Source organism: Pristiophorus japonicus, chromosome 9 (assembly GCF_044704955.1).
Source record: "Pristiophorus japonicus isolate sPriJap1 chromosome 9, sPriJap1.hap1, whole genome shotgun sequence".
Taxonomy (NCBI): domain Eukaryota; kingdom Metazoa; phylum Chordata; class Chondrichthyes; family Pristiophoridae; genus Pristiophorus; species Pristiophorus japonicus.
The window spans coordinates 149,042,769-149,066,515 of NC_091985.1; the positions used below are offsets into that span (position 1 = coordinate 149,042,769).

The 23,747-nt window shown below is 45.0% G+C and overlaps 1 protein-coding gene across 1 annotated transcript in view; it reads right to left on the reverse strand.

Moving 5' to 3' along the window:
* The window catches only part of sash1a (SAM and SH3 domain containing 1a), a 260,951-nt gene extending 251,921 nt beyond the window's left edge, over positions 1-9,030 (reverse strand). The window contains exon 1 of the mRNA XM_070889949.1: positions 8,557-9,030. Within this exon, the coding sequence (XP_070746050.1) occupies positions 8,557-9,030 (474 nt within the window). The remainder of the gene's footprint in view (positions 1-8,556) is intronic.
* Positions 9,031-23,747: the final 14,717 nt, after the last annotated feature.

Sequence of the window (23,747 nt, forward strand, 5' to 3'; positions counted from 1 at the left end):
CCCTACTCCTTCCCTGCCAATCACACCTCTCCAGAGGTCTGTGTTCTTTCTAACTCTGGCATTAAAATTGCAAGGAGAATCAACTTGTCGTCCGTTGGAACTTGGGACAGAGATTGTTCAAGGCTGGAGTAGAGTTCCTCTTTGGCCTCATCCTTAGCTTCCAGGATTGGCGTGTACACATTGATGACCGTAGCATACTGGTTCCGGGTTAGAGTGAGCCGAAGGGTCATGAGGCGTTCGTTTATCCCACAAGGGGAATCTCTGAGATGCCAAATTAGCTCATTTTTGATAGTTAAGCCAACCACATGGAGATGGTGTTCTTCTTCTGGTTTGCCTTTCCAGGTGGTGTATCCACCAACTTGTTCCTTGAGCTGGCCTTCTGCTGCCTGCCATGTCTTGCTCAAGGCAGCGATGTTGAAGCATCTGAGTTCATTTTAAAGTGTGGGAGATGCCTGTGCGTGAATGTTTTTAACATGGGGTGGCCATTGCACACCAGCTACCACACGTTTTATCACAAAACTGTCAAATGCAAATTGTTACCAACAGATACAACAGATGTATTAACAAGTTAGAATATTTGTTAGAATTTTCAAAATAATTTTCCTTTATTATACCATAAGAAATATTTAAATGAAGTGTTAAATTTAAATATAAAAATTAAAACAAAACTGCAGAACTATAACTTTAAACAACAAGATCTAAGATTCAAATAGCTATACACCAGAGTTCAAACAAGCTTTTGGTACTTTTGTGCAAAATTTTGATGACTTTTCAAAAATTTTAATAAAACTTTGAACTGTTTCAAGCATGAAACTTCTTAAATATCAGGAATAACACTGAGATGGTAGATAACTTCCAGCATGAGAGTTTTCCCCTAGGACGACAAAGAAGGCACTCCAAGGCAACTCGCTTGCTCACATGTCAGACAAGCTCGTTGGGCAGCTGACACTGGCACTGTCTGCAAATTACTGTCAGGCCAGAGAAGTGGTGAGATGCCAGTCTGATGAGCTATAGGCCAGTGATGTATCCTTTTTAAACATATTGCATTACTGATCTATAGTCCTGTACTTGGTATTAATTGGTTACCTTCCTAATTCGACAAAAACATAATTAAGCTGCAACATTTCACAAATATCTCCGGAAATACTGTAACATTCCCATATTATCTCCCAGGAGATACTACAACATTCCCACATTATCTCCCAGGAGATACTATAACATTCCCACGTTATCCCTCTCAGGAGATACTGTAACATTACCAAATTATCTCCCTCGTGTGATATTGTAACATTTCAACTCACTCGCTCTGAGATACTATAAAGTTTTCACATAAGAACATAAGAAATAGGAGCAGGAGTAGGCCATAAGGCCCCTCGAGCCTGCTCCGCCATTTAAAACGATCATGGCTGATCCGATCATGAACTTCCACTTCCCTGCCCACTCCCCATAACCCCTTATTCCCTTATCAGTTAAGAAACTGTCTATCTCTGTCTTAAATTTATTCAATGACCGAGCTTCCACAGCTCTCCGAGGCAGCAAATTCCACGGATTTACAACCCTCAGAGAAGAAATTCCTCCTCATCTCAGTTTTAAATGGGTGGCCCTTATTCAAAGATTATGGCCCCTAGTTCTAGTCTTCCCTATCAGTGGAAACATCCTCTCTGCAACCACCTTGTCAAGCCCCCTCATAATGTTATAAGTTTTGATAAGATCACCTCTCATTCTTCTGAATTCCAATGAGTAGAGGCCCAACCTACCAAGTCAACCCCCTCATCTCCGGAATCAACCTAGTGAACCATCTCTGAACTAACTCCAAAGTAAGTATATCCTTTCGTAAATATGGAAACCAAAACTGTACGCAGTATTCCAGGTGTGAACTCACCAATACCTGTATAACTGTAGCAAGACTTCCCTGCTTTTATACTTCATCCCCTTTGCAATAAAGGCCAAGATTCCATTGGACTTCCTGATCACTTGCTATTTCATGCACCAAGACCCCCAGGTCCCGCTGAACTGTGGCACTTTGCAATTTTTTTCCATTTAAATAATAACTTGCTCTTTGATTTTTTTTCTGTCAAAGTGCATAACCTCACACTTTCCAACATTATACTCCATCTGTCAAATTTTTGCCCACTCACTTAGCCTGACTATGTCTTTTGCAGATTTTTTATGTTCTCCTCACATGTTGCTTTTCCTCCAATCTTTGTATCATCAGCAAACTTGGCTACATTACACTCGGTCCCTTCATACAACTTATTGTAAATAGTTGGGGTCCCAGCTCTGCGGCACCCCACTAGTTACTGATTGCCAACCCGAGAATGAACCATTTATCCTGACTCTCTGTTCTCTGTTAGTTAACCAATCTTCCATCCATGCTAATCTATCACCCCCAACCCCGTGAACTTTTATCTTGTGCAGTAACCTTTTAAGTGGCACCTTGTCAAATGCCTTCTGGAAGTCCAAATATACCACATCCACTGGTTCCCCTTTATCCACCTTTAATCCCATTATTTTACTGAGTACCACCTCAGTGATTGTGATTGTGTTCCTCTCCCCCTCTCGCCCCTTGTTGGGATATTTTTATAGTGTCCTCTACTGTAAAGACTGATACAAAATATTTGTCCAGAGTTTCTGCCATCTCCATGTATCCCATCACTAATTTCCCAGTCCCTCTCAGGAGATAATGTAACAGTTCCATATTATCTCTATCTCTCATAGGAAATACAGTAATGTTTGCACATGATCTCACCCAGGAGATGCTGTAACATTTCCACATTAGGGGCTGGATTTTCAGCTCTTTTGTTCCTTTGTTTGTGTGAGAAGGCCGTGCGTCCAAAAGGAAGTGCTGACAGAGATATGCGATCTCCAAAAGGCAGACCTACAGCCTACCAGTGCCAATAGGATTGCGTTGCCCGTTGCAGTGAAGGTGACTGTGGTGATGACCTTCTATGCCTCCGGCTCCTTCCAGGCAACAACAGGGGACATATGCAGCATCTCTCAACATGCTGCACATCGCTGCATTTAGCACGTAACAAAGGCTCTGTAAGTCCGCGGAACGGACTTCATAAATTTCCCTATGAACAGGGACAGCCAGAATGAGAGGACTTTAGGGTTCGGCAAAATTGTGGGCTTCTCGAGGGTTCACATCACCTTGCGAGCACCGTTCGACAACACAGAGGTATTCAGAAACCGAAAGGGATACCACTACCTAAACATGCAGCTGGTATGCGACCACACGCAGTGCATCCTGGCAGTGAATGCCTGCTATCCAGGGAGCACACATGATGCTTTAATCTTGCGTGAGAGCAGTGTCTCCCAAATGTATCAGCGACAAAGGCAAGGGCATGACTGGCTGATTGGGGACAAAGAATACAGCCTAGCTACCTGGCTCATGGCCCCCCTCCGCAAGCCCACCACAGAAGCCAAGCATCACTACAATGACAGCCATGCAGCCATCCGCAACATCATCGAACAGACAGTTGATGTGTTCAAGGAGCGCTTCAAATGCGTGGACTGCTCTGGCGGCAGCCTTCAATACTCCCCTCAACAGGTTTCAGAATTCATTGTGGTGTGCTGCATGCTACACAACTTAGCCGGCACGAGGGGCCAGGCATTGCCAATTGGAATTTTGGAATGACACACACAACACCAATGGCAAAGGGTCAAAGTAACATGTTTATAAAAGCTAGAAATAAACAAAACCCCCAACACCATCAAATGATACAATTAACCAACAAAACCAAACCAAACAATAAGCAGCATTCTGCAGCAAGTCAGTGAACAGGTGCATTTATCAAAAACAACTATTTACAGGTGTCATCATTATATATCAATGTATCTGCACAACATTATGCTGCCTGTTGAGGAGAAATCTCCCTTTCTCCCTAGCAGATCCACCTAAATAATGGATCGACGCTCTCGATCGATGACAGACTCAAAGAAATAGGTCCAAAACGATTTTATTCCAGCATGCAGGGGAAGTTCTGTTCTTCATTGCCCATGACAGAATCTTCAAAAATCGAAAGGTCTCACCAGCCTTTATACAGATTCCTACTGGGCCGGTCTGTAATGGATCTTTTGAAGTGACAGTGATTTAACTGCCACAAATAACACAGATGGAAGGCAGAGACAAACTTGTTACAACATAGGAAACATTTAGTTCACAAAGCACAGAAACATTTATTAACGTGAGAGAGGGGAATTTTAGTTCGATCTCAGCACAGCATCATTTGTTAACATATTTGTTAACATGAAAGACAAGAATTTAGTTCAGTTAAACATTGGTTTAACCCTTATCAGACTGTCTGCTGTGGGAGTTGATCCCTTCATCTTGCTGAGCATTTGGCTTCTTTGAATGTATTATCTCTGCCTCTCAAAATGTGTTTGTTTCGACAGGTTTGACTTTATGGGCTTTCTCAGCCTGCTCCACCATTCTTTAAAAGTTAAACACATAAACTGTTTTATGTAATCCTTCAAAATCTAAGATTCATTTTCCTATCATATATTTTACATACAATCGGTCAATAATTCCTTAACCTATTACACCAGCCCTTAAAGGGACTTGCCCTGACATTTCCCCCCATTTAACATCATCCCCCTCCCATGCCTACTGCTCCTCCCCAATGAGGTATCAGTGCCTACAGCAAGCCTGTTTGAGGGCTGCTGTATTTGGGAGGCAAACAGTGCAGATGGCGTATGACGACGCCCTGGACCAGCTGTTGGCCTGGAAGACCCAGCTGCGGACTGCTGCAAGTCATCATCGGCGGAAGCTGTCATTGGTGGCTGGGTTGTGTACCACGTATGGTATATGGTTGGAGTCAGTGGTGGGAGCCGGAATGCTGTCATCCTGAGGAAGGAATGCTGTCATCCTCATCGCCCCCGGCAACTGCCTGAGCTGGTGCTCCAATGAGTGCAGACACCCATTCCTCAACATCTGGCAAGTCTAGGATTTGAGCAGACCCCCACCTGTGTGCAGCTGCTCACACCTGTTGTGCGAGTGCTTCGACTGCAAAGAGAAAAATAGGAAGGGTTTAGAAAGGGTACACCCCCTGTTGTACCACATATGTTTACTATACTTCAATAGGTGAGACTGTGTGGGTCTTTTAATGACTTCACTTCAAACTGTGTGAATATTGCATGAGCTTTGTGAGCGATTGTTAGGAGGTGAGAGGGATGTAGCATAGAGGCTGCAGGTGATCTTTATGAAACCCATATCAGCAGTGGGAGTGTATTGCGAGGAAAGGTCTTAATGATTAAGGAACTCGAGTGTATGTGCATCCTTCATTAAGAGGCAATGGCTGGAGAAGTCATCCTTCAGCTTTCTGAAATCCACCCCATAGGCTGCAAGATTTCGAGAATGGCCATGTACATGAAAGACTTCACATAGTGTCTGATATTCATGTTGGAAAGATAACAGCCATAAATAAATGTGAATGGTACTCACCTTGACGATCCTGGGGTAAAGTCGTTGAACATTTTGCAGCATTGTGTCCCAGTTCTGGGAACCGTGTCTGCTGCAGACACTTCCGGGGCAATTTCTCTCCAAATTCATTTAAATATAGCTGGCAGCGGGCTCAGTACCCTAGCCAGATGGAGTGATGACTACCTCCTTTAAACTGCAGCCTCATTTGAAAATCGCCTGGCATGCTGCCCAGCCTCCTGCTACTCCATCTCTGCAGAAGTGATTGAAGTGGGGCAGATCATTTGCTCATGCACGCAGGAAGTTGCCACGCCCTGACATAGTATTTGCGCCCGTGGAAAAAACCCACTGCTGCGCATGCACAAAATGGCCGCCTCTTTTATCACCGTGATTTTTGGCTCATGTGTACAAAGTCTGTTGTGTAATGACTGATTTAATGCCTACGACCATGGATCCTAATTTTTTTGCAGAATTTTCCAGGCGAGGGTGCAAACTATTTTCAGGCGGTATCTTTACCGCCTCGCTGTGATTAGTGCCCCAAAATCGGGAAAGCTGGACATCCAGCCCTTGTTTTCCAGAAGATACTGTAACATTTCCACATTATACCAGGAAATCCTGTAACCTTTCCACATTATCTCACGCAGGAGATGCTGCAACATTGTCACATTATCTCTCTCAGATACTATAACGTTTCCACATTATCCCTCTCAGGAGACAATGTATCTTTTCCATATTAAGATACTGTAACATTCCCAAATTATCTCTCCCAGGAGATACTGTAACATTTCCACATGACTCACCTAGCAGATATTGTAACATTTCCGCATTATCTCTCAGGAGACACTAATATTTCCATATTATCTCCCAGCAGATACTGCAACATTTTCACATTATCTCTCTCATGTGATAATGTAACATTTCCACTTCATCTCTCTCAGATACTATAATGTTTCCACATTATCCCTCTCAGGAGACAATGTATCTTTTCCATATTATCTCCCAGGAGATACTGTAACATTTCCACTTTATCTTTCTCAGATGATACTGTGATATTTCCACATAATATATCTCAGGAGATGCTGTATAATTTCCACATTATCTCTCTCAGATGATACTGTGATATTTCCACACAATATATCTCAGGAGATACTGTATAATTTTCACATGACCTCTTTCAGAAATTATTGTCACATTATCTCTCCCAAAAGATACAGTAACATATGAACATTATTTAATTTGAAACATGTTTTAGAAATCCAGTCAGTTCTCTTGAACTTGGGATTTTTTAAGGCTCAATGGTGAGCGTCTTTAAAATGCCAGGCGTGCTAATTCAAGTGCTTTTTAATTTATTTTCAAATAGTATTAAAACAATGATGCTGGCCCATGATCAAAAGGGAATAATTAAAGGAGCTTTATTTTGCACAATACACAGTGTTTCTTCAAACACCAATCATTTTAGGGCTGTGCCAACTTTCCCTGGCCTCGGTGTAACAAGGGGTCACTTTCAATTTCCAATTCAGTGTCAAACTGGTCGTCAGGCACATATCATTTGCTGCTGGGGAACGGTTACCTAGACAACAGGGTCGGCTGAGTGAAATTGCTGATTGGCATGATTGACATAGGATTGTGATCTCCGGAATATTGAGTATGTTTGGCAGATGAACGATTTTCAAGAAATCATGCCAGTCAGAAGCATGGGTGTCGACCAGCGCAGTTTCGATCATTTTTATATTGCCAAGAATTATTATTCAGCCATCTTTCATGTATGATTCAGTGCAAAAAAAAATCCTGTACCATCACCAATTTAGCTGGGCTAAAATAAGAACAAACCGACAGCCACATCAATACTCATACAGAAATCCATATGAGGGAAAAATTTTGGTATGACATCCCTGTAACAAACTGAATTAATGAACTCCAGGTCCCAGGGGCAAGCAAACAGTCTGAAGGATAGATTAAACTTAGAACTAATTAACTGATCTAATTTTTCCTCTTAAAGCATATTTAACAGCCAACAATTTGTCACTTCTATTGCCCTATGGAAACAACTGAAGCACCTTGAAAATCTCCTTAATTTAGAGACAGATTTTGCAATAGATCCTTGCTCATGCCTTTTCGCTCAGCGTGACTGGCCAGCTTTCATCGAGTACAGGTCAACAGAGGGCATGATCATGCCTTTCCCTTCGGGCATAAAGTCAAAGTGCTTAGGGGAATGACTGACACCACTGAACTGGAAGAGATACCTGCGGCAGACCTGAATTAACAAGATATATAGGAATCTGTATGTTACATACATTCTACAGGGAGGTACATATCCTGAAACACAACAACCTCATAGAACTTAAATGCCTGACGCATTCCCATATGTATCCCTGGAGGACTCAAATATTTGACAGATTCATAAATTGTACAGAATGCTGATGCCTATATTGCCTATATATATCCTTGTAGAACCATAGATGTTTGCAGATTAGGAGGCCATTCAGCCCATTGTATCCATGCCAGCACTTTGCTAGACTACTCCAAAACCAATCCCACCACCTAGTGCTCTCTCCATCACTCGGCTTCAAATAAATTACCCAGAACTCAAATTACCCACAGATTCCTACATTATTGTACCAAACTCAAATGCTGAGCAGATTCTTATATTTCCCTACAAAACTCAAACATCCATATAAGCTCCAATACCAGGTAAATTTCTATATTATTGTACAGAACTCAAATGCTCAACAAATCCCTTTATTTCTGTATAGAACTCAAATTCCCAGCAGATTCCTATATATCAATATGGAACTGAAATTCACATATGATCAGATAGGACAAATTGACAGCAAATTCCAATATATCCTTATGTGGCTGCTTTACACATTCCAGCTATATGTCGAACAAGGTCACACCCCTTTAATTGACCTTTCAACCTCTGCACATCCTTCATCCTCGATAAATAAACAATCCATACGGGATAAAACTTCTGCACATCCAATACCAACCGCCATTCATCACTCCACCTTTTAACTTAAATCATATTAACTATTTTATACCCCTTAATTTGTTGTGTAGTACCTGTACATGATATTCTCACAAAACACAATCATTTGGGATAAAGGAGAGCCCTTTTCCCACTGCCCATCACCCACCTTGTTGGAGTAAGGTAGTTTGCTCATATTGATGCTGCCCCGCAGTCGTTTATTCCTGATCTTCAGTATGAGTTTAGAGTAAATGATCCTCTTCTTGTGGCCTGTTCTCCTGTTTGATGCCATGTCATTCTGATATTCTCTACTGGTTCCTCGTGCTCTCCTCCACAGCACAGTCCTCAGTCTGTGCCGGTATTCCTCCAGGTTGGTATAAATATAGGGCTGGCAAAGGGATGCAGCCCGTGGTTCCAAAGTGAAGTAGACCACGGTGCCAGTTTCTTCTTCCTCACGGAGTCGTGCCACAGCCGCCTTGATTAGCTGCCGGTGCCTGGGAGCCTCAACCCCGATAGCATCTAGGTCAGGCTCCCCGATCTGCTTACAAACCTCCAGGTCATCATAGCCGTTGTCCAAGAAGGATTCAGTGTATTGGGACAACTTCAGGCTCTTCAGCCACTCCAGCACAATGTTAGTACCCATGGGGCAAAAGGAGATTCTCGTACAGTGGACACTGAGTGAGTTGGGTTTGGGATTAGAGGTTAGGATTGGATTGGGATGAGTTGGAATTAGGTTTGGGATAGGTTTGGAGTAGGAATTCAGTATTGAGATTAGGATTTTTATAAGAGTTGGGATTAGGATTGAGATTCAGATTGGGGATTGAGATTAGGATCAAGGATGAGATTCGGGTTGGGTTTGGGATTACGTTTAGGATTGGGGATGGAATTACAATTAGGGTTGGAGATGGGATTATGATTAGGGTTGGGGGTGGGATTAGGATTAGGGATGGGATTAGGATTGGGGATGGGATTACGATTAGAGTTGGGGATGGGATTACGATTAGGGTTGGGAATGGGATTACGATTAGGATTGGGGATGGGATTATGATTAGGGTTGGGGATGGGATTACTATTACGATTAGGGTTGGGGATGGGATTAGGGTTGGGGATGGGATTAGGATTAGGGTTGGGAATGGGATTACGATTAGGATTGGGGATGGGATTATGATTAGGGTTGGGGATGGGATTACTATTATGATTAGGGTTGGGGATGGGATTAGGGTTGGGGATGGGATTACTATTACGATTAGGGTTGGGGATGGGATTAGGATTAAGGTTGGAGATGAGTTGAAGGATTAAGGTTGGGGATGGGATTTAAATTGAAATTAGGGCTGGGGATGGGATTAGATTGAGGGTTGGGGATGGGATTCGGATTGGAATTACAATCGAAGTTATGATTGAGACAACATTTGGGGTTGTGGTTAGGGTTGGGCTGGAGTTCGGGTCCAGCCCCTCAGTCTCACTCCGATCAGCTCTGGGTTGAGATTCTCTTCAATCCAGTTGCGCACACCCCCTGTCCCGCCCTCTTCTCTTCGGCTGCTGTCGGTGGTTGCTCCCCGCCCGCAGTCTCCTTCCCGTCACGCGGACCGTGCGCGGGTCTCAAGAGCTCTTCCGCTCGGTTGCCAAGACTCCAGTGCTGCACTTTCCCGGACTGTCAGTGTCCAGGGCCAGCCCGGTGCCTCCTTCTCCGTCGCTCTTTCCAGTTCCTCGGCTCCGGTCGGGAGCCCGGCTGCAGGCGCCCCGATCACCGCCAGGTGGCGCTGCGGTAACACAAGGCGGACTGGGTGGGAACAGCGACCCCCAGCGGTCAGTCTGCAACTAGCACCCGGCTGAGCAGGTTCACACCAACAACTAGCTCCATCCCCACACAATCTCCATACCATGCTGCACATCCAGCTCCACACCAACAACTAGCTCCATACCCACACAATCTCCATACCATGCCGCACACCCAGCTCCACACCAACAACTCGCTCCATACCCACACAATCTCCATACCATGCCGCACACCCAGCTCTACACCAATCTCCATACCATGCTGCACACCCAGTTCTACACCATTCTCCATACCATGCTGCACACCCAGCTCCACACCAGCAACCAACTTCACACCATGCTTCACATCCAACTCCGCACCAGCAATCAGCTCCACACCCACACCAATCTCTGCACCCAACACCCTTCTCCACCCCGTGCTACACACCAACACCAGGCTCCACAGCAGAAACAAGCATCTGATAGAAGCCGTGGTTCAGTGGGTAATACTCTCGTCTCCAAGTCAGAAGGTTCTGGGTTCAAGTCCCACTTCAAAGACTTGCCTGACACTCCATTGCAGTACTGAAGGGTGAATGTAAAATATCCCATGGCACTATTTCAAAGGAGAGCAGGGCCGGTGTTGTGGCCAACATTTATCCTTAAATCAACATCACTAACAACAGATGACCTGATCTTTATCACATTGCTGTTTGTGGGAGCTTGCCGCATACAATTTGGCTGCTGCGTTGAGACGTCCTGAGGTCGTGAAAGGCTCTATAGAAACGCAGGTCTCTTTCCTTTTGAGTCCACACCAACACCCAACAGCAGGCTCCAAAGCAACAGCTGGCACCAGGCTCCACAGCATCATCCAGCAACCAGCTCCACACTAAACTTGGCACAAGATCCTGGCTCTCAGCTACACACACAACACCCAGTAACTGGCACCTGATTCCATACCAGCACCTGACTGCACACCAACAGCCGGCACCAGGCTCCAGACCAACAGCCGGCACCAGGCTCCACACCAACACCCAGCACCAGGCTCCACACCAACACCCAGCACCAGGCTCCAGACCAACACCCAGCACCAGGCTCCAGACCAACAGCTGGCACCAGGCTCCAGACCAACATCCAGGATCAGGCTCCCAGCTCCATATCCTGCACTCTACCCATAACCCTACTGCACACATAACATCCAGGTGTTGGCCTAACACCCAGCAGAGCAGCACCGGCAGGCTGTTCCTAACCTAAAAGCTACATCAGACTGATCCCAGCCCAGAAACAACAGAGTTCAGCAACATCACCAGGCTGGTTAGAGCCCAGCAGAAACACCAGCAGATTGATCCCATCAACACCAATATCTGCAAGCTGATCTTTGCACTCCAACAGAAGCAGGCCAATCCCAGTCCAGCAACAGCAGAAATGTGATCCTTGCCAGACACAGCAACTGATTTATTTGATCCTTTTGAACCAGCAGCTGATCCTAGCAGATAAGCAACAGCAGATGATTCATATTCAGGGCTCCTACATTAACTTGATGTGGTTAGAATCCTTAGTCACAGGAGCAACATCAGGCTGATTCTAGTTCAGGAATACCAGCAGGCTTATGGCAGGACATTAATAATTCCACGGGCCGCAAGAGGCGTCGGGAGGTGCGTGGAGAGACGCGAGTCCGGGCTCGGTGAAAGGCCTACAAAAGGCCGCGAGAGGCGTCGGGAGGTGCGTGGAGAGACGTGAGTCCGGGATCGGAGAGAAGCCTACAAAAGGCTACGAGAGGCGTCGGGAGGTGCGTGGAGAGGCGTGAGTCCGGGCTCGGTGAGAGGCCTACAAAAGGCCGCGAGAGGCGTCGGGAGGTGCGTGGAGAGACGTGAGACCGAGGTCGGCGAAAGGTGAGCCGGTGCAGCTACAGGGAGAGGGCAAAAAAGTAGAAAGAAATAGAAAGGTGACATCACAGCCAAGGAGGTAAGTGATTGACTGGTGATTGGTGAGTAGTTTTTCTTTTTTCTCTTCTATATCAGTGAGTAACTTTTAGCATTGTTGTTGCCAATTTAAGTTAATCTAAGGGTTAAGTCATGGCAGGAGAGCTCAGACACGTGTTATGCTCCTCCTGTACTATGTGGGAAATCAGGGACGCCCCCGGTGTCTCTGACGACTACGTGTGCGGGAAGTGTATCCGCCTCCAGCTCCTGACGGACCGCGTTGCGGAATTGGAGCTGAAGGTGGATTTACTCTGGAGCATCCACGATGCTGAGAATGACGTGAATAGCATGTTTAGTGAGTTGGTCTTACTGCAGGTAAAGGGTCCACAGCCAGATAGGGTATGGAAGACCAAAAGGAAGAGCAGTGCAAGGAAGGTAGTGCAGGGGTCCCCTGCGGTCATCCCCCTGCAAAACAGATACACCGCTTTGGGTACTGTTGAGGGGGATGACTCATCAGCGGGGAGCAGCAGCAGCCAAGTTCATGGCACCGTGGCTGGCTCTGCTGCACAGGAGGGCAGAAAAAAGAGTGGGAGAGCGTTAGTGATAGGGGATTCAATTATAAGGGGAATAGATAGGTGTTTCTGCGGCCGCAACCGAGACTCCAGGATGGTATGTTGCCTCCCTGGTGCAAGGGTCAAGGATGTCTTGGAGCGGGTGCAGGACATTCTGAAAGGGAGGGTGAACAGCCAGTTGTCGTGGTGCACATTGAGACCAACGATATAGATAAAAAACGGGATGAGGTCCTAAGGAGCTAGGAGCTAAATTAAAAAGTAGGACCTCAAAAGTAGTAATCTCGGGATTGCTACCAGTGCCACATGCTAGTCAGAGTAGGAATCGCAGGATAGCTTCAGATGACTACATGGCTTGAGCAGTGGTGCAGCAGGGAGGGATTCAAATTCCTGGGGCATTGGAACCGGTTCTGGGGGAGGTGGGACCAATACAAACCGGATGGTCTGCACCTAGGCAGGACCGGAACCAATGTCCGAGGAGGAGTGTTTGCTCGTGCTGTTAGGGAGGAGTTAAACTAATATGGCAGGGGGATGGGTACCAATGCAGGGAGACAGAGGGAAACAAAATGGAGACAGAAGCAAAAGACAGAAAGGAGATGAGAAAAAGTGGAGGGCAGAGAAACCCAAGGCAAAAAACAAAAAGGGCCACTTTACAGAAAAATTCTAAAGGGTCAAAGTGTGTTAAAAAGGCAAGCCTGAAGACTCTGTGCCTCAATGCGAGGAGTATTCGGAATAAGGTGGACGAATTAACTGTGCAGATAGCAGTTAACGATTACGATGTGGTTGGCATCACCGGAGACATGGTTCCAGGGTGACCAAGGCTAGGAACTCAACATCCAGGGGTATTCAACATTTAGGAAGGATAGACAGAAAGGAAAAGGAGGCAGGGTGGCGTTGCTGGTTAAAGAGGAAATTAATGCATTTGTAAGGAAAGACATTAGCTTGGATGATGTGGAATCGGTATGGGTGGAGCTACACAATACCAAAGGGCAGAAAACGCTAGTGGGAGTTGTGTACAGATCTCCAAACAGTAGTAGTGATGTTGGGGAGGGCATCAAACAGGAAATTAGGGGTGCATGCAATAAAGGTGCAGCAGTTATCATGGGTGACTTTAATATGCATATAGATTGGGCTAACCAAACTGGAAACAATACCGTGGAGGAGGATTTCCTGGAGTGCATAAGGGATGGTTTTCTAGACCAATATGTGGAGGAACCAACTAGAGGGGAGGCCATCTTAGACTGGATGTTGTGTAATGAGAGAGAATTAATTAGCAATCTCATTGTGCGAGGCCCCTTGAGGAAGAGTGACCATAATATGGTGGAATTCTACATTAGGATGGAGAATGAAACAGTTAATTCAGAGACCATGGTCCAGAACTTAAAGAAGGGTAACTTTGAAGGTATGAGGCGTGAATTGGCTAGGATAGATTGGTGAATGATACTTAAGGGGTTGACAGTGAATGGGCAATGGCAGACATTTAGAGACCGCATGGATGAACTACAACAATTGTACATTCCTGTCTGGCGTAAAAATAAAAAAGGGAAGGTGGCTCAACTGTGGCTATCAAGGGAAATCAGGGATAGTATTAAAGCCAAGGAAGTGGCATACAAATTGGCCAGAAATAGCAGCAAACCCGGGGACTGGGAGAAATTTAGAACTCAGCAGAGGAGGACAAAGGATTTGATTAGGGCAGGGAAAATCGAGTACGAGAAGAAGCTTGCAGGGAACATTAAAATGGACTGCAAAAGCTTCTATAGATATGTAAAGAGAAAAAGGTTAGTAAAGACAAACCTAGGTCCCCTGCAGTCAGAATCAGGGGAAGTCATAATGGGGAACAAAGAAATGGCAGATCAATTGAACAAGTACTTTGGTTCGGTATTCACTAAGGAGGACACAAACAACCTTCCGGATATAAAAGGTGTCAGAGGGTCTAGTAAGAAGCAGGAACTGAGGGAAATCCTTATTAGTCAGGAAATTGTGTTGGGGAAATTGATGGGATTGAAGGCCGATAAATCCCCAGGGCCTGATGGTCTGCATCCCAGAGTACTTAAGGAGGTGGCCTTGGAAATAGCGGATGCATTGAGAGTCATTTTCCAACATTCCATAGACTCTGGATCAGTTCCTATGGAGTGGAGGGTAGCCAATGTAACCCCACTTTTTAAAAAAGGAGGGCGAGAAAACAGGGAATTATCGACCGGTCAGCCTGATATCAGTGGTGGGTAAAATGATGGAATCAATTATTAAGGATGTCATTGCAGCGCATTTGGAAAGAGGTGACATGATAGGTCCAAGTCAGCATGGATTTGTGAAAGGGAAATCATGCTTGACAAATCTTCTGGAATTTTTTGAGGATGTTTCCAGTAGAGTGGACAAGGGGGAACCAGTTGATGTGGTGTATTTGGACTTTCAGAAGGCTTTCGACAAGGTCCCACACAAGAGATTAATGTGCAAAGTTAAAGCACATGGGATTGGGGGTAGTGTGCTGACATGGATTGAGAACTGGTTGGCAGACAGGAAGCAAAGAGTAGGAGTAAATGGGTACTTTTCAGAATGGCAGGCAGTGACTAGTGGGGTACCGTAAGGTTCTGTGCTGGGGCCCCAGCTGTTTACATTGTACATTCATGATTTAGACGAGGGGATTAAATGTAGTATCTCCAAATTTGCGGATGACACTAAGTTGGGTGGCAGTGTGAGCTGCGAGGAGATGCTATGAGGCTGCAGAGTGACTTGGATAGGTTAGATGAGTGGACAAATGCATGGCAGATGAAGTATAATGTGGATAAATGTGAGGTTATCCACTTTGGTGGTAAAAACCGAGAGACAGACTATTATCTGAATGGTGACAGATTAGGAAAAGGGGAGGTGCAACGAGACCTGGGTGTCATGGTACATCAGTCATTGAAGGTTGGCATGCAGGTACAGCAGGCGGTTAAGAAAGCAAATGGCATGTTGGCCTTCATAGCGAGGGGTTTTGAGTACAGGGGCAGGGAGGTGTTACTACAGTTGTACAGGGCCTTGGTGAGGCCACACCTGGAGTATTGTATACAGTTTTGGTCTCCTAACTTGAGGAAGGACATTCTTGCTATTGAGGGAGTGCAGCGAAGGTTCACCAGACTGATTCCTGGGATGGCAGGACTGACATATTAAGAAAGACTGGATCAACTGGGCTTGTATTCACTGGAGTTCAGAAGAATGAGAGGGGATCTCATAGAAACGTTTAAAATTCTGATGGGTTTAGACATGTTAGATGCAGGAAGAATGTTCCCAATGTTGGGGAAGTCCAGAACCAGGGGTCACAGTCTAAGGATAAGGGGTAAGCCATTTAGGACCGAGATGAGGAGAAACTTCTTCACCCAGAGAGTGCTGAACCTGTGGAATTCTCTACCACAGAAAGTTGTTGAGGCCAATTCACTAAATATATTCAAAAAGGAGTTGGGTGTCGTACTTACTACTAGGGGGATCAAGGGGTATGGCGAGAAAGCAGGAATGGGGTACTGAAGTTTCATGTTCAGCCATGACCTCATTGAATGGCGGTGCAGGCTCGAAGAGCCGAATGGCCTACTCCTGCACCTATTTTCTATGTTTCTATGTAGTCCCAACCCAACAAAACCAGCAGGTTAAATTCACCTGAGCAGCAACACCTATTTAATCCAATGCCTACCGAGTGATACCAGCTAGCACGACGAGCAGGTTGAACACAGTCTAGCAGAACTAGTAGGCTGAGCCCATCCCAGCCCAGCAACACCTGTAGGTTTATCCCAATCCAGGTAGACCAATAGGTTAATCCCAGCACAGCAGCAACAGCTGGCTAATTAATGTTGAGGGTTGCACAGATGAGATCAAAATCCTCAGGCACAGTAATAATATTAGCTTGATTGTAGCCCAGCAACAACAGCAAGCTGATACCAAGCATGCTGATCCCAATTCAACGTCACAAGCTGGCTGGTTCCACTGATCCAAGCCCAACCACCCCAATAATGTTTCTCAAAACAGCAACACCAGCAGGTTGATTTTTACGCAGTAGCATCAGTGATTCTAGCCCAGTAGAAAGCAAACAAGAAAGACTTGCACTTATATAGCAGCTTTCACGACATCAGGATGTCCAAAAGCGTATTACAGCCAATTAAGTACTTTTGAAATGTAGTCACTGTTGTAGTGTGGGAAACTCGGCACCCAATTTGTGCACAGCAAGGTCAGACAAACAACAATGAGATAATGACTAGATAATCTGTTTTAGTAATATTGAATGAGGGGTAAATATTGGCCAGAACACCTGAGAGAACTCCCCTCTCATCTTTGAATAGTGCCGAGGCCGTGTCTGCCCCCTCCGGTATATCGAACAGATACCAGGCATGTTGATCCCAGATTCACACCACAAGCTGGCTGGTTACAAACCAGCAGGCGACTGGTTGCCAAAAGGTTGTTCCTTGTGCAGCATCATCAGCAGGCTGATCCAAGCTTGGCAGGCTGAATCCAGCCGAGTGGCAATATCAGGTTGAGCTGATGACGACCCAGAACCCAAGCAGGTTAATCTCAACTCAGCAGGAATAGCAGTTTGATCCAACCACAGTAAATGTCAGCAGGACCAGCAATCCCAGCAGCCTCATCCCAACCCCATAGCAGGTTGATTGAAACCCACAACAAATGTTGGTTAAGCTTAGCCCAGCACCAACACCAGCAGAACCATCTTAGCTCAAGAGCAAAACTAGCTATAGATCTCAACCCAGCAATATCAGCAGGCAGATTCCAGTCTGGTGCACGACTGGGCTGCTCCTGGTTTAGCACCAACAGGATGTTTCCAACCCAGCAGCAGCAGCCTCATCCCGACACGGTAACAGCAGCAGGAAGATCCCAGTTCAGGGAGCAGGATAGTAGGAGTGCGATAGAAGATGGATCAGAAAATAGTGATGTGGTGGGGCATGGGAGAAGCCTAACGTCAGTAGCAGGAAAAATGCTGGAATCTATTATTAGGGATGTGGTAATACGGGCACTTGGAAAATTACAATATAATTAGGCAGAGTCAACATGGTTTAATGAAAGGGAAATCGTGTTTGACAAATCTGTTAGTTACATCCTCAAAAAACTCTAACAAGATAGATAAGGGGGAACCAGTAGATGTAGTTTATTTGGATTTTAAAAAGCATTCGATAAGGTGCCATACATGAGGTTATTACATAAATTTAGGGTTCATGGGATTGGAGGTAATATACTAGCATGGATTGAGGATTGGTTAATGAACAGAAAACAGAGAGTAGGAATAAACGGGTCATTTTCAGGTTGGCAGGGCGTAACTAGTGGGGTACCACAAGGATCAGTACTTGAGTCTCAGCTATTTACAATCTATATCAATGACTTAGATGAGGGGACAAAATGTAATGTCTCCAAGTTTGTATACGAAGTTAGGCGGGAGTGTAAGTTTTGAGGAAGATGCAAAGAGGCTGCAAAGGAATATGGACAGATTAAGTGAGTGTGCAAGAATGTGGCAGATGGAATATAATGCGGAGAAATGTGAAGTTATCCACTTTGGTAGGAAAAATAGACCAGCAGAATATTTTTTAAATGGTGAGAGACTGGACAATGTTGGTATTCATAGGGACCTGGTTGTCCTTGTCTACGAAGCACAGAAAGTTAGCATACAGGTTCAGCAAGCAATTAGGAAAGCAAATGGTATGTCAAACCTTTATTGTAAAAGAATTGGAGTATAAGAGTAAAGAAGTCTTAATGCAAGGAAGGATATACTTGCCTTAGAGGGAGTGCAACAAAGGTTCACTAGACTGATTCCTGGGATGGGGGGGATTGTTCTATAAGGATAGATTGAGTAGACTAGGTCTATATTCCTTAGAGTTTAGAAGAATGAGAGGTGATCTCATTGAAATTTATAAAATTCGTAAGGGGCTTGATAGGGTACATGCAGGGAGGATGTTACTCCTGGTTGGGGAGTCTAGAACTAGGGGTCACAGTTTCAGAATAAGGGTCAGCCATTTAGGACTGAGATGAGGAGAAATTTCTTCACTCAGAGGGTGGTGAATCTTGGGAACGCTCTACCCCCAAGGGCTGTGGGTGCTCTGTTGTTGAATATATTCAAGACAGAGATTGTTGATTTTTGGATATTAAGGGAATCAAGGGATATGGGAATAGTGTGGGAAAGTGGAGTTGAGGTAGAGGATCAGCCATGATCTTATTGAATGGTGGAGCAGGGCAAAGAGTCGGATGGCCTACTCCTGTCCTATTTCTTATGTTCTTAAGGGACAGCAGGAATGGCTGGGAGCCTTGGAAAACAGTAAGGAATTCCATGGAATGGAGCAGAAAGACCACAAAAGTGAGACAGAAGGAAGAGAACCTGGGACCCATGTTTCCAAATTGCAGTAGGAGAAGACAAGGAGCACGTGGAGACAAACAGCAGCAAGGGGGCATAACCTTATAATTAGAGCTAGGTCGTTCAGGGGTGATATTAGGAAGCACTTCTTCACATAAAGGGTAGTGGGAATCTGGAACTCTCTCTCCCAAAAAGCTGTTGAATCAGGTGGTCAATTAAAAATGTCAAACCCGAGATTGGTAGCTTTTTGTTCGGAAAGGCTAGTACGGGTTATGAAACCAAGGCGGGTAGATGGGGTTGTGCGACAGATCAGCCATGATCTCATTGAATGGGGAACAGGCTCAAGGGGCTGAATGGCCTCCTCCTGTTCCTATGTTCTAACTTTGAGATTGGAGGCCCAGTGGAGAACTGGGGTAGGGACGGTGGGCTGACAGGGGAGGGGGCAGCTGGAGAGAATGTTAACAGGAAAGACTTACTTTCTTATCTGAAGTGGAGCTGAAAATCTTAAAATTAATTTAAAAAAAAAATTGAGGCTGAAGTATTTGCGGTGACCCAGAAGTTCTTCAGCTCCACCTGTTGTGTCACCTGAAGCTGATGGCGTGACTAGAGGCCGTGACAGCTGGTGGCTCACCTAATGATGGGAAATACTACTAACTGCTGCTAATAGTGCGTATATAATTAATACTACTTCCATTACGATTATATTAATACATTAATATCCAGGAAGACTTATGGAGACCTGTTGAAAGGGTGAAGTTTCTAAATATGACTATGTTGGGACTATGAGGGCGGGGGGGGGGGGAATTTGGGTTGTTTGCGCCACATTAGCTCCAATGTGGCGCAAATGACTTCTCGCCCCGGCGCGGCGCCACTAATGACTCACGTGAAATTCCACGGAAATTAGCAGCAGCGCTAACTGGCATCGCCCCGCACCTGCCCGTAGTGCCCCAGGCCAATGCGCCAGAGATGATGACGTCATCTCCGTGCACAACGACCCATTTTCACCCTGGAGCGAAAATTCAGTAGTGCCCCGTGAGGACACCGCGGACGATGCCCACTGGGGTAGGGACGGTGGGCTGACAGGGGAGGGGGCAGCTGGAGAGAATGTTAACTTTCTTATCTGAAGTGCAGCTGAAAATCTTAAAATTTATTTTAAAGGTGCGGCGCTGACATTTTAAAAAATGGCCTTGCTGTCTTCAAATCACAGGATCCATGCCATGATATTGCAGCCCCGCACTCTGCTTCTGTGCCGGGTTGCTACCATGGCAGCCCACTCCCCAGTGGTGTAGCAGTAGCTCCTTCTCCCCAATACAGAGTTCACAGCGTGCCCTCCCCTTTAATGGAAGGGGAGGGCCCTGTGTTCTCGCCAGTGCTATGCGCCTCTCCGTATAGCGCTGGAAAATTTCCGAAGGTTAGCGCCCCAATCCCGCCCCCGAGAGGAAGTGGAGCACGAGACCTTGCACTCCACTTCCTCTCGGAACAGTAAACCCAATCGAGTTGTCAGGTGGGACTTCTACGCCTGGCTCAGGAAGTCCTGCCTCGCAACTGTTACCGGTCCCAACCGGGGCAGTACGCAATTTCACCCCTTTAGTTTCAACAAGTAAAAAGATCCTGTGTAAACAACAATTGCTATATTATGGGATCACTTGGACTAGATGCAAATAAAAATAGTATTTAGATATAAGTAAGAGATGCAATGATACAGTTGAGCAGTTAAAGCTACCTCTTGATTTCAGCAAGTGTCCTACCTTGGTCATGTGTGACCACCCAATGTCACCAAATAGGAAGAATGGTTAAAGGGGCACAAATGTTTGTTGCACACCTCTACACAGAGCCATCTGCTGAGGCTCAACGCTCTTGACAGATCGGCAAGACTCTCGTCGGGAGTGAACGACAAATGCACAGAAGTGGACAATGTGTAACTACAATGAATACAAGCAGTGCTTCCATCCAGATTGGAACTGCTCAAACGGTAAGACTTGACAATTCCAATACTCTCCTGGTTGACCTCCTACCTTACATCCTTCATAAACTTCAGGTAATTGAAGACTCTACTGCCCGTATCCTAACCCCCATGAAGTCCCTTTCACGCATCACCTCTGTGCTCGCTGACCTACATTGTCTCCCAGTCCGGCAATGCCTCGATTTACAAATTCTCATTATTGTTTTCAAATCCCTCATTGGCCTCTCCCCTACCTATTTCTGCAATCTTCTCCAGCCCTACAACCCTCAGATCTCTGTATTTCTCCAATTCTCGCCTCTTGTGCATCCCCAATTTTCTTCGCCCCCACCTTTGGCAGCCATGCCTTCAGCTACCTAGGCCCTAACCTCTGGAATTCCCTCCCTAAATCTCTTTGCCTCTCTCTTTTCCTTTAAAATGGTTCTTAAAACGTACCTCTTTCACCTGTCTTAATATCTCTATGTGGCTCGGTGTTAAATTTTGTTTGATAATCACTCCTGTAAAGCATCTTTGGACATTTTACTATGTTAAAGGCGCTGTATAAATGCAAGTTGTTGCTGTTGTGAGACTGAATGGAGGTGGTGATCTCTTCAGAGATCTTTCAATTGTGTACAGTGGATTCAGGCCCGATCAATATTTTATTTACTGGGTGGCTTTAGCAACAGTAGAGTCTGCACAGCCACGTGGCCAATATCTCTGGTGACCTCCACCACCGAGAAGGACAAGAGTAGCAGGTGCATGGGAACACCATCATATATTGCCATTCCTTGGACATATATTGCCGTTTCTTCATCGTCGCTGGGTCAAAATCCTGGAACTCCCTCCCCAACAGCATGGTGGGAGTACCTTCACAACATGGACTGCAGTGTTTCAAGAAGGCGGCTTGCCACCACCTTGGTGGCCTTGCTAGCGACACCCATATCCCAATATCTTTACGGCCATGGACTCGCCTCACCTCACCCACATACTGTTCAAATTAAACAAGTGCAGAAGGAGATTTCAAAGGAGTGCCTCAGCGAGTAGTGGGAGAGTGTCCCTGGAAAGCAGGCTGCATTCTTTCAGTAGCTTCCAGCAGGAGACAAACATCTCAGACAAGAACATTCCTTGCAGGTTGATGTAGAAGAGATGCTGGTCACAATATTGCTTGCTCTACCTCTCCTTCACAAGTGTAGCAAATGACTGTCTTTCTTTCCTTCTCCTGTGGAGTTCGGAATGTTTTTGTTTCATGTTAGTTTGATTATGTAATGTAGTCATTAACAATCAGTATCTAACAATGTCTCAGTTAGGCAACTAGTTTGATTCAGATTGCTCTAAGCAAGAGGCTGAAGACAGAGTTTAAATTGTTAAATATTGCTGTGTGTTTTAAACTCTAAAAGCTATTCCTTTACCATTCAATCCTCAATTACTTAGAATCCTAAAAGTTAACTGTAAAAAAAAGTCTTGGAACCACAAAGTCAGAAAGCCAAATCACATACTGCTGATCTAAAATCAGGACTTGATGTTGAGTTACTCAGAGCCAAAAATAACATCTACAATCCAATTTTCCATTTAAAAATCTTAAGTCCACACTCAAAGGTTCCAGCAGCGCGTGCAATAACTTAGGAAGAATGAAATCAAAGTCCTAGTTGGGAATCAAGGAGGGCTAAGTGGAGGTAAGTTCCCAAGAGGTTGCATAAAACAGCCCACTAGAGATCCCGCAACAAAAACAAAAGGGTAACAAAAAGCAAAAATTAGAAGAACGGGAATCTAAATAGAGGTAGGTTTTAAATTAATGTTGAATGAATGATGCAGTTACTCCAGAATGTGTGGGACATCACGACTCGGTATTAACTGGCTCAGTGTCATACGATTGCAGAAACATTTCCATTTTGTCATATGTTAGTGAAAATTCATTGTATCTATGCATCACCTCGGATGGGAGACCCATATCCAACAGTTACCATCTTTTGATAGCTCGGCTGTCAACTGAAATTTTTAATTATTTGGAAGCAATATTTGATGCCTGTCACATTTTAACTTGCGTTAACTATTTTTACACAGAAATAAAATGGAAGAAGAGTTACTTTTAATGCTGGGATTTTAAAAACAGCGTATTCCTGCTAGTTTAAAAAAGGGGCTGTGAGATGATAGATAGCTAATAAGCCAACATTGCTGCTTTGTCCCTTAGACTGTAAATAATAAACAACTTGTCAGAGCACGTTGGCAATCATTTAAAAAACACTAACTCAACTCCTAACTCAGTGAAAGATAGCAGACAATCAAGGAGGTATTTGGAACAGAACATTGAGGGACTCAGACAGCAAAAGGCTACGAGAAGGCTGGATTATGGGAGAGAATAGTCAGAAATTATCTTATTTAAGTAAAGTAAGACAATCCAGTCTTTGGGAGTTTGGGAAGCGTGAGGTGTTCTTACTTTTGAATCATTATGCAAAGGTAATGTCAATAATACTGTATGAATTAAGTTCTGTATTTTCACCAGTTGATCCCTGCTGGTTAAGAAAGAAAGCTTCTAGCAGGATACCCTGGATCAGGTTGAGTGGAAGTGGTTGACGAACAAGTTGATTTTTGGAAACTTCAAAAAAGATAGCTGCAGCCATCAGAACTTACATTTTTAAACAATATTCCGTTGAGATCCATGACTTTCCCTGTAATGGGGTTCAAATCCTTGAGTATTGTAAACTCGCCCAGAGATAGAAAAACCCACGGATGGGATGTCTGAAATAATGCCCCCAAGTTCTTGACTGAGATTTTGTTAGGTGAGGGTAACAAGAGATATGAAACATAGAGTGGGTAAATGGGGTTGAGGTACATATCAGCCATGATCTAATTGAAAGGCAG